General features: G+C 51.9%; 1 protein-coding gene across 1 annotated transcript in view; it reads left to right on the top strand.

Annotated features, from left to right (window-relative positions):
• Positions 1-12,068, top strand: part of ARHGAP42 (Rho GTPase activating protein 42) — a 283,518-nt gene that overhangs the window by 245,344 nt on the left and 26,106 nt on the right. The window contains exon 18 of the mRNA XM_034758904.1: positions 11,295-11,454. Within this exon, the coding sequence (XP_034614795.1) occupies positions 11,295-11,454 (160 nt within the window). The remainder of the gene's footprint in view (positions 1-11,294; positions 11,455-12,068) is intronic.

Genomic DNA, 12,068 nt, shown 5'->3' with positions numbered 1-12,068 from the left:
AGGACAAATGCAAAGTATTCCACTTAGGAAGGAACAATCAGATGCACACATACAAAATGCGAAATGACTGCCTAGGAAGGAGTACTGCAGAAAGGGATCTGGGGGTCATAGTGGATCACAAGCTAAATATGAGTCAACAGCATAATGCTGTTGCAAAAAAAGAAAACATGGTTCTGGGATGTATTAGCAGGAGTGTTGTAAGCAAGACACGAGAAGTAATTTGTGCACTCTACTCTGTGCTGCTACTCAGCTGGAATATTTTGTCCGGTTCTGGGTGCCACATTTCAGGAAAGATGTGGACAAATTGGGGAAGGCAAGAGAAGGGCAACAGAAATTATTAAAGGTCTAGATAACATGACCTTTGCGGGAAGACTGAAAAAATTGGGTTTGTTTAGTGTAGAAAAGAGAATATTGAGAGATGACATGATAAGTTTTCAAGTACATAAAAGGTTGTTACAAGGAGAAAGGAGAAAAAATATTCTCCTTAACTTCTGAGGATAGGACAAGAAGCAATGGGGTTAAACTGCAGCAAGGGCGGTTTAGTTGGACATTAGGAAAAACTTCCTAACTGTCAGGGTGGTTAAGCACTGGAATAAATTGCCTAGGGAGGTTGTGGAATCTCCATCATGGAAGATTTTTAAGAGTAGATTGGACAAATACGTGTCAGGCATGGTCTAGATGATACTTAGTCCTGCTATGAGTGCAGGGGACTGGACTAGATGACCTCTCGTGTTCCCTTCCAGTCCTATGATTCTATGCTCCAGAAACCTTTGCCAGCTAGTTCAACACTGATAAGCAGTCTAGTACATGTTTGTGGTACAGAGTCTGCCAGTCAGAAAAGTCAGGCTGCAAGTGGTAGATTCATGGAAGAAAGAAGTGGTTTGTCACAAGCAGCCTGCTGCCTGGCTCCATGGATGAGGACTGTAATCCTATTAACTTCTTAGGGAAAGCAAAACAGATGGCTGTAGGCAAGGAGACTGAAGACATAACGTTGAGCATCTGGCTGTAGCAAACTGAAATTCCATGACAAAAATGCTGAATTCCTTATCATTTGGGAAAAAATCCCAAATTCCATCTTTGTAGAATAACAGAGGCAGATCCATAAAACTTTGATTGAAATTAACAGAGCAGTTCACACTTCTTAGAGCTATTGTTTCATGTTTTGTGTAGATTTAGGCAAGTGGCAATGCATCCATTAACACTCAGATCACATTTTCAAGGTAATCTCCACAATCATACGGGCTAGAAACAATTTTTTTTATAACGGAAGGGTTGAGAATAGGTGATGATGCTAATGACCCTCCTGACACTGTTCATGACCTCCCCAGAGCTTACAACCCACAAGTTTGAGAACTCCTGATCTAGACATATTCAAGGCCACATTTTTAGGCTAGGTCTAAAAAATATGTATTAACAATTCTAATCCCATATTTCTTGGTACCTAACTTTGTGGATATGCAAGATGTTTGCATACGCAAATTGGCAATAATAAAGAATCAAAGAAAGAGTCACTTTCGTCTAACACAGAATTCTAAGGCCTTGCCTACACTACACAGTTCTTCTTCGAGTGATTGTTCACGTCCATTACACATTAGGTGTACGCGCGCCGCGTGCACGGACGTCGGAAACTTTTTCCCTTAGCGGCTCCCGTTGGGCCGGCAGGGCCCCCTCCTTCCTGCCAGAGCGGCGCCCCGCTCCAGGGTATATATATCTCTGCCGACCTGACCCCTCCAGTTCCTTCTTACCGTCCGTGGCGGCGTTGGAACAACTCTGTCTCTCGTCTGAGAATGTCCCTTAGCAATAGTCATTAGTGTTATTAGCAGTTATCAGTTAGTTTGTAGTAGTGTTGAGCCAGTAGTTAACAGCTCATTAGGGTACTTAAAGTTCCTGCCGTGGTTGTTTGTTCAACCCCGGCACCAGCCCTGGGCGGCGGGGCATGCCGCACGCCCAAGGCTTCAAGGCTTGTGCCACGTGCCGCAAGCCTGTGCCATTGAGCGACCCCCACGCCTCGTGTCTCCGCTGCCTGGGGGAGGCTCACCAGAAAGAGCGCTGCAAGATCTGCAAGGCCTTCAAGCCTAGAACTAAGAAAGAAAGAGACTTTCGCCTTAAGCAGCTCCTCATGGAGACGGCATTACAGCCCTCCACTTCGACGGCACCGTCTGCCTCCGTGCGAAGCGCCCCGGCATCGGTGCGGGAACCGGCACCGGCGGGTCACCCGAAGCCCACGGCACCGACCCAACGGGGACATGTAGGACGCCGGTCGTCTTCGCCGGCAAAAGTGAAGGGCCAACCTAAGGCCCGAGGATGCTCCCCGCACAAAAGGGCGGCACCGGCGAAAACCTCGAGTGCCCCTAAGGCCTGTACGGCCCCGGCACAGACCCCGGTAGTGGCTCCGGCGCCGAAAGGCCCGTCGAGCCCCGGGATGGGCGCGTCGAGTGAGGATGAAGGGCTGGAGGAGCTCTTGGAACAGCCCTCCACTCCGGACACGTTTGAGGCAGCTAAGGACCTCATTGCATTGTCCGTCGAGGCCCCTACACGCGCTGAGGACGCTCCGCCGAAGCTGCCACACAGAGGCAAGCCGGCGATGGTGCGCCCATCACGGTCGCCGTCTCGGCACCGTTCCGGGAACCGGTCCCGATCGAGCTCCGCCTCGGCGGACTCCCGGTTACCCTCGGCGCAGGAAGCACCGCAGCAGTCGGGCTTCAACAAGCGGTCGGCACCGACTCAGCAACCCAGCACGAGTCGGCACCGCGAAGTGTCGGCGGTACGTTACCCGAGGCCGACCAGCCGTAGCCGTTCCCGGTCCCGCGATCGCCGGTACCATTCTAGGTCGGCGAGGCGCTATTCCAAGTCCTGGTCGCGGAGGCGCTACTCCCCAAACCCGGACCGGCACCATCCAATGGCTCCACCGTGGCCTTCCAGGTCACCGTCCGTGGTCTCGGGGACTGACTCGGACCGGTACGGCGGGTATGCCCATAGGTCGCAGGCCAGCAGGGACTATGGCCATTCTCAGTGGGGCCAGCCGAGCCAATGGCCATTCTGGACACCCTGGGCCTACCACCAGCAAGGGCCCCCATCGAGGGCCTCGAGATCCGGGCCATCGGGGTACCGATCCCGCTTCCCGCGGCACCGCCCGCCATCGCATAAGGAGGCAACGGTCTCTAGACCACCGGAGCGGGAAGGAGTGGACTCGGCACCGAGTACGGTACCGTCCCAGTCCCACACTGCGGGTCAGGCCCCAGAGGAGCAACTGGTCGATGCCGGGTTGCAGGACAATGAGGATGGGCAGAAGGCCCCAACCTCTTCCTCCTCGCCAGATGAGGCAGTAGCAGGCACGATGGTGTCCGGCCCTCCCCCGATTGACCATTGGGCGCACCAAGACCTGCTTCGCAGGGTAGCCCTCAATCTGGGCTTGCAAGCGGAGGAGACCGTAGAACAGGAAGACCCCATGGTCGATATCCTGAGCCCGGAGGGCCCCTCCAGAGTCGCTCTCCCGATCATACGGACAGTGTAGTCCAACTATAAGACGGTGTGGCAAACGCCGGCCTCCAGTGCACCGACTGCAAGAGGCGTGGAGAGGAAATACTTCGCCCCATCTAGAGGGTTTGACTTCCTCTTTTTACACCCGTCCCCTTGTTCGCTGGTGGTCTCGGCGGTCAACGAGAGAGAGCGTCATGGCCAGCAAGCTCCTGCCCCCAAGGGCAAGGAAGCTAAGCGACTGGACTTGTTCGGGAGGAAAGTCTATTCATCTGGGGGCCTTCAACTGAGGATCGCCAATCAGCAGGCGATTCTGAACAGGAACAATTTTAACTCTTGGGCATCAGTCGCCAAGTTTAAGGACTCCCTCCCACCTGACGCGCATCAGGAGTTCACGGCCCTGGTGGACGAGGGGATGGCGGTGGCCAAGACCTCATTGCAGGCCTCCCTCGACTCAGCCGACGCTGCGGCTAGAACAATCGCGTCAGGAGTCGTGATGAGGCGTTCGGCGTGGTTACAGGCTTCAGGTCTTCCGCCAGAGGTGCAGACCACACTGCAGGACCTCCCGTTTGAAGGTTCGGGCTTGTTCTCAGACCAAACGGACGCCAGGCTACATAGCCTTAAGGACTCGCGAGCGACCCTTAAGTCGTTGGGTATGCACACCCCGGTAACGCAGCGTAAGCCCTTTAAACCCCAGCCACCACAAAGGCAATACCACCCTCGCCCCCGGCATGAACCTTACCGCCGTCGAGGCAGGGATAACAGGCGGAGACGTAACAATACGCCTAACCAGGGCCAGAGTCACAGCCAGGGCAAGCCGCAGCCAGGGAATAAACCAGGCTTTTGAAGCTACGCCCGAGGACAGCGTACCGCATTCTATACTGGATCCTCCTCTGGGTTTCAAGGACCGCCTGTCCCATTTCTACCGGGCCTGGTTGCGCATAACATCGGACCGCTGGGTCCTGCGCACAGTGAAGGCGGGCTATACCCTCCAGTTTTCCTCGCCCCCTCCCTGCCATCCCCCTTCCCCGTCCATCTTCAGGGACCCCTCTCACGAGCAACTTCTCATACAGGAGGTACAGACCCTTCTCGCTGCAGGAGCAGTAGAAGAGGTCCCACCAGACATAAGGGGAAAAGGATTCTACTCCAGATACTTCCTGATCCCCAAGGCGAAAGGGGGCCTCCGTCCTATTTTGGACCTGCGCGATCTAAACAAGTTTCTGATCAAAGCGCGCTTCCGTATGGTCTCCCTTGGAACTATTATCCCATCCCTGGATCCGGGGGATTGGTACGCTGCCCTCGATATGAAAGATGCCTATTTTCACATCGCAATCAATCCGGCCCACAGGCGGTTTCTGCGCTTCGTTGTCAACCAGCGCCATTTCCAATTTACGGTCCTGCCCTTCGGCCTGGCATCAGCACCACGAGTGTTCACGAAGTGCATGTCCGTGGTAGCAGCCTTCCTTCGAAAGAGAAGGATGCGGGTGTTCCCGTACTTGGACGATTGGCTTCTCGCGGGCAGGTCGGAGGCCGAGGTCCGATCTCACGTGACGCTGGCCTTGCAGACGTTCGACAAGCTCGGCCTCCGGGTCAATGTGCCCAAGTCCACGTTAGTCCCCACACAGAGACTGGACTTCATAGGTGCGACCCTGGACTCGGTGGCCGCGCAGGCAAGCCTACCAGAGGCACGGTTCATGTCAATTCAGAGGGCCGTAAGCTCAGTCCAAAAATTCCCCACGACAACGGCAAGGTGTTGCATGCAGCTCCTGGGGCATATGGCAGCTTGCACACACGTGGTCAGACATGCTCGCCTAAGGCTCCGGCCTTTACAGTTGTGGTTCGCCCAAACGCACCGCCCCAATGGAGACCCATTGGATCAAGTAGTAACGATCCCAAACCAGGTGCTGGGCTCGCTCCGCTGGTGGCTCGATCACCAACAGGTCTGCGAAGGGATCCCCTTCGCTGCCCCACAGCCCACTCTGACGTTGGTAACAGATGCATCGGACCTGGGTTGGGGAGCGCACCTGGGGGAACTGCGGACCCAAGGGCTGTGGTCCAGAGAAGACAAGCTGCTTCATATCAATCTGAAGGAGCTAAGAGCGGTTCGCCTCGCCTGTCAGACCTTCCACGCCACCATAGAAGGTCACAGCGTGGCAGTCCTGACGGACAACACTACCGCCATGTTCTATATAAACAAGCAGGGCGGGTCCCGGTTTTCTCCCCTCTGTCGCGAGGCACTCCAATTATGGGACTTCTGTATAGCCCATGCGATCCACCTCATCGCGACGTATCTTCCGGGGATCCAAAACGGCTTAGCAGACCGCCTCAGCCGATCCTACCGAATGCACGAATGGACGTTGAGGCGAGACGTCCTGCATTCGATCTTCCGGAGGTGGGGCTTTCCCCGGGTGGATCTATTCGCCACCAGGGACAACAGCCAATGCCCTCAGTTCTGCTCGTTCCAGAACCTCAGCCGGGGATCATTAGCAGATGCCTTCACGATCCCATGGGGAGGGAGCCTGAGATATGCCTTCCCTCCGTTCCCACTCATACACAAGGTTCTCCTCAAGACCCGCAGGGACAGGGCGACAATCATACTTATCGCCCCGGCCTGGCCACGCCAGCATTGGTTCACGTCCCTGCTGGAATTGTCCATAGCCGACCCGATCACCTTCCCCCTCCATCGCGACCTAGTCACACAAGACAAAGGTCGCCTACTCCACCCGAACCTGTCTTCGCTACATCTCACGGCATGGTATCTCTCTGGCTGAACGATGCAGAACACAGGTGCTCTCACCAGGTTCAACAAATCCTCCTTAATAGTAGAAAGCCCTCTACAAGAGCGACCTACCTGGCAAAATGGAAAAGGTTCTCCCACTGGTGTGAGCCTCTACGCATACAGCCTTTACAAGCCTCAGTTCCATCGATCTTGGGCTACCTACTGCACCTCAAGAATCAAGGCCTTGCGCCCGCCTCGATTAGAGTGCATTTAGCCGCTATTTCGGCTTTCCATCCGGGAAAGTTGGGAGTGTCAGTGTTCTCCAACCCCACAGTGGCCCGATTCCTCAAGGGGCTGGAAAGGGTGTTTCCCTACTTGCGCCCGCCTGTCCCGGCGTGGAATCTGAACCTAGTCCTAACAAGACTCATGGGTCCCCCCTTTGAGCCCCTAGCCACTTGCTCCCTCACGCACCTCTCGTGGAAGGTGGCGTTTTTCGTGGCCATCACGTCGGCCAGAAGGGTATCGGAATTGAGGGCCCTCACTTCGGAACCACCCTATACAGTGTTCCATAAGGATAAGGTGCAACTGAGGCCGCACCCCAAATTCCTTCCAAAAGTGGTATCGCAGTTTCACATGGGGCAGGACATTTGCCTACCGGTGTTCTTTCCTAAACCCCATACGGACCCTCACCACCGCAGCCTACATACCCTGGATGTTCGAAGGGCGTTGGCATTCTACCTGGAACGGACCAGGTCGTTCCGCAGAACACCTCAGCTGTTCATTGCTATTGCGGAACGTATGAAAGGCTTGCCTATCTCGACACAGCGCTTGTCGGCATGGATTGTGTATTGTATACGCACCTGTTATGAGCTCGCCAATGTTCCGGCCCTGGAGATCCGGGCCCACTCGACTAGGGCCCAAGCGTCCTCAACGGCCTTCTTGGCGCAGGTCCCTATCCAGGAGATCTGTAAGGCGGCCACCTGGTCGTCCGTGCATACGTTCACAGCCCACTACGCGATCCATCATCAGACCAGAGAGGACGCGATGGTCGGACGGGCTGTGCTACAGTCAGTTGTACCTTGACTCCTACCCACCTCCAATGGTAAGCTTGGGAATCACCTAATGTGTAATGGACGTGAACAATCACTCGAAGAAGAAAGAACGGTTACTTACCTTCTGTAACTGTTGTTCTTCGAAATGTGTTGTTCACGTCCATTACACTTCCCACCCTCCTTCCCCTCTGTCGGAGTCTCCGGCAAGAAGGAACCGGAGGGGTCGGGTCGGCAGGGATATATATACCCTGGAGCGGGGCGCCGCTCTGGCGGGAAGGAGGGGGCCCTGCCGGCCCGACGGGAGCCGCTAAGGGAAAAAATTTCCGACGTCCGTGCACGCGGCGCACGTACACCTAATGTGTAATGGACGTGAACAACACATCTCGAAGAACAACAGTTACAGAAGGTAAGTAACCGTTCTTTTTGTCAACAAAAGGCAGGTTTCGTCAACAAAACAGTGGAGTGCTACACCAACATGATAAAACCACCTCAACGAGTGGCATAGAGCTTTTTGCGACGAAGATAGAGTGATGGCACTATCAGTATAGACACTCCATTTGCTTATGTCGCCCTAAGTGGCCTGCAGGAGGTATCCCACAATCTCCATCATGACTGCTCTTGTCAGCAGTTTCTACTCCGCTGCCCTTCAGCCAGGTACCCAGGCATGCGCCCCCTTCCCATTTAATGTCCTGGGAATTTTTGAAAATCCACTTCCTATTTGCTTGGGGTAGACAGCTCACATCACATCTTCCCAGCTGACCAGGCCGGCTTTCTGTACCAAACGCGCTCCTGCCTGGAGTACACCAGAGTTGCTGGATCTGTTGGGTCTGTGGGGAAAGGAGGCTGTGTAGTTGCAGTTCTGACCCAGCCATAGGAACTTTCACACTTAGGAGCAGATTGCTTGTGGCATGGATGGGAAGAGGCATGAAAGGGACATGCAGCAGTGCCATGCTAAAATCAAGGAGCTGAGGCAGGTGTACCAGAAGGCAAGAGAGGCCAACCGTCACTCTGGTACAGTGCCGAAAACATGCTGCTTTTAAAAGGAGCATACCAGCATACGAGGAAGTACTACAATCATCTGATCCTGCCGATAGCGAGCACAGAGCATGGAGACAATAAACTAAAAACTAAAAGTGGGTAGCCAGGAGATAAGACAGGGCAGGAGTGGATAATAGAGACTTGGCAGCAGCCCAACCTCCATCCCCAAGAGCCTCGTGGATACTTTTGGGGGACTGGAGGCAGCAGCCAGTGGAGTCAACCCCGAGGACAAAGTGATGGATAAGGAGGTCAAGTTGGAAGAGGATGTGGGACAGACAATAGGCTCATCAGTGATAAGCCAGGACCTCTTCTTGACTCCAGAGAGGTCTAGTCAGTCCCAGCAGCAGTCCGCCTCTGGCGTGCCTGAAGCAGGAGAAGGGAACTCCGGTAAGTACTCATTTTTCTTTGAAAGCACACAGTTACATGAGGTACACGTGTCCTTTATTTTGTAATATGGTGCACGTCGGAGAAGGGATAGAGATTAACGACACTAGGTACTGTTTGCATCTGCTTTGCATTCCCGTGTGCAGCTTTGAAGTGGGACCCTTGCGGAAAAGTTTGTTAATGCACAGCAAGATCTCCCAGGAATCCTCCATAGAGATCTCTAGGAAACTTTCCTGAAGGTACTCTGCAATCCTCTGCCAAAGGTTCCTTAGCAGAGCTGCTTTGTTTCTTTCCCTGTTGTAGGAAACTTTGCCGCACCAATCGGTAATTTTTTCTGCAGGAACCAAAGCTGCACACAGGCGAGCAGCATACAGACCTGGTCTGAAGACACATGCTTGCAAGAGATTCACCTTTGCATCTTTGGTCACCCTCAGTAGTGTGGTTTCAGCTTTGATCACCTCCACCTGTGGAAAATGATGCCAGTATTCAGAATAGTGTCCGTAAGCGCTTGTGCTGAACCCCTTCTGAAACCACCCAGACTCTTTGTCCCATCTTGCACCTCTCCCCCCGGGCTGAACTCACCGTGTTTAGTGCTCTTTCCATGCTGTGTGCTTACCAAGGGAAAGTGAGAAAGAGCTGTATGTAACTTTTAGGATTCAAGATTTAAGAAATGTTAATCTGTGTATTGCTGTTTAATAAAAATGTATTCTTACAAATACAATAATTCTTTATTTGTGTCCTACAAACAAGGGTTGCAACAGAACTTAGCACATCTGGAGATTACAATTTATCTTCAGGCAGGAATCATTACAAGGGTCATTCAGGGTGGCAACTAAACAATGCCTGGCTGAATGCATTACAGAAAGACACATTACTGTGGCTCATTGTCAAAATGCTGCCTCCCTGATTTGAATAGCTTCTAGCCCTTTCACCGTGGTCCACTGTGGGAAATCTTTACTGCCTACCCTGCATGTTACAGGAAGTTTGAACAGCCCACCAGTATAGCCTGCCGAGCAGTCATTTTGCTCTATGCACCAGCTACCGGAGCCAGCAACATGGAGGGAGGCACCCTTTGAAGAACTTCTCTTGCTTGAGGTTTCACTCCTGTGTCAGGAAACCGGCCGAGCTTCCATGAAATGCTGGTTGACATTTTGTTGGCATTTTCTGACCCACTGAAGACACCTGATAGAGCTTATGATGGAGCAGGAGAAAGAGGAGGCAGAGGAGGAGTCCAGGCATCTGCCCAGGCATGGCAGATTTGCATTGGCTGATGCTGCTTATAATACTCGGTATAGCCACTGATGTCCCCTACATGGACTGGCACTTCTGGAGCAGGGCCCCAAGCCCAGGCTGATGGGATCGTATCAGCATGCAGACCTGGGATGACCAGCAGTGGGTCAAGAACTTTAGCATGAAGAAAACTACATTTCTGGAGCTTTGTGAGCAGCTTACTCCAAACCTCCAGCATAAAGACACATGCATAAGGGCATCCTTGCTTAGAGAAGGTTGCTATAATCATCTGGAAGCTGGCTACCCCAGATTGCTACAGGTCCGTTGCCAACCAGTTTGTTGTTGAGAAGTCAACTCTGGGTAAAGTGGTGGCGCAGGTTTCTGAGACAATCAGTCAGTATGGTTTATCCCAAGGTGGCGAGCATAAAAGAAACTCCTGAAGTAATTGCCAGCTTTTAGAGAATGGGGTTTCCAAACTGGGACTCATATGCCAATAGTTTTCCCTCCTCAGGGACCACATGAGTACATAAACCGCAAGGGGTATTACTCCATTGTTAGCAGGGCCGGCTCCAGGGTTTTGGCTGCCCCAAGCAGCCAAAACCAAAAAAAAAAAAAAAAGCCACGAGCGCGATCTGCGGCGGCAATTCGGCGGGAAGTCCTTCACTCCGAGCCGGAGTGAGGGACTATCCGCCGACTTGCCGCCGAATACCTGCACCTGCCGCCCCTCTCCAGAGCGGCTGCCCCAAGCACCTGCTTGAGAAGCTGGTGCCTGGAGCTGGCCCTGATTGTTAGGCAGGCCTTCATAGACCACAGAGGTTGATTTATGAATGTCCATGTGGGCTGCACTGGGAAAGTTCATGATGCCAGGGGTTTTTTGCTGGATTCATGGGACACTATTCCCACCAAATGACACTGTGATAAATGGTGTTACTGTCTCCACTGTTATTCTGTGGCAGTTGCCAGATCAGTGCCTTATATAGATACATACATTTGTGTCTGAACAATCGCTGTTTGGAAAACTATGGGGTCGCAAAGTAACTGCACAGTTGCTCTCTTGGATGTACAGACCAAGTTTTAATCTCTGTCCAGCATAGTCATCTTTGTCCACCTCCTGATGTGGTCTACATTGGCCTGTCTGCATCATCTCTACTGTGTAAATCATTTATGTGCAATTCATGCGGTGGTCATGCTTTGCAAAAAGAAAAAACAATATTTTCCAGCTTTTGGAGGAAAGTTTTCAGATACAAGTTTAAAATTATTTTCAAAAGGGAAACTTGTGCTGGTGAACAACAACAAAAGTCCGCTTCTATGGTGTCAGATGCCTTATTGGAATGGGAGATAAGCACAATATTTAGGGAATGTTTAATTAGCCTTTTTTTTTAATTCCTTTGCAGGGTTTCATTACACAGTCAACAAAATCTCATGACCATCTCCAACCTTGGTGTTATCTTTGGGCCGACTCTGATGAGAGCCCAGGAGGAAACAGTGGCTGCTATGATGAACATTAAGTTTCAGAATATCGTAGTGGAAATTCTGATAGAGCATTATGAAAAGGTAAAAGAACTTCATCTGGAACCTTTTAACTTTAATATAATTTGTGATGCAACTGGAATTAAATATGCTACCGGATCTCCCATTCACTACCTTCAACAAATTCCTATAAATAAGAAAAGAGTCAGCTGCATTTATAACAAGGTGGCACCTTAAAGACTAACAGATTTATTTGGGCATCTGAAGAAGTGAGGTTTTTACCCACGAAAGCTTATGCCCAAATAAATCTGTTAGTCTTTAAGGTGCCACCAGACTCCTTGTTGTTTTTGTAGATACAGACTAACATGGCTACCCCCGATATCTGCATTTATAGAAGATCACTTTCAGATAGAATGTTTCCTTCTTAATCAAAGCTATGGGCCAACTGTTATGGGGATATGAAAGGTCTAAGCACAAGGAGCAGCCACCCAGCCTTGTGCAGGAGCTGGCCAGAGTCTCATTGGAAAGTGTAGTCCCTCCTCTTGGCTAGAAGCAGGCTGAGCAAACACATGGCTATGACCCTGCCCCCAACTTTTCCCTTACACCATCCAATGTTAGCACTAGACCAAAGGACATTTTCAGGTGAAAAATCATGATTTTTGAAAATCCAACTCTCTTGCTTGTTACTAATAGTACAT

The sequence above is a fragment of the Trachemys scripta genome, chromosome 1 (assembly GCF_013100865.1).
Source record: "Trachemys scripta elegans isolate TJP31775 chromosome 1, CAS_Tse_1.0, whole genome shotgun sequence".
In the NCBI taxonomy this organism is placed as follows: Eukaryota; Metazoa; Chordata; order Testudines; family Emydidae; genus Trachemys; species Trachemys scripta.
The sequence above is the reverse complement of the archived record's forward strand: the minus strand, read 5'-3'. Positions and strand labels throughout refer to the sequence as shown.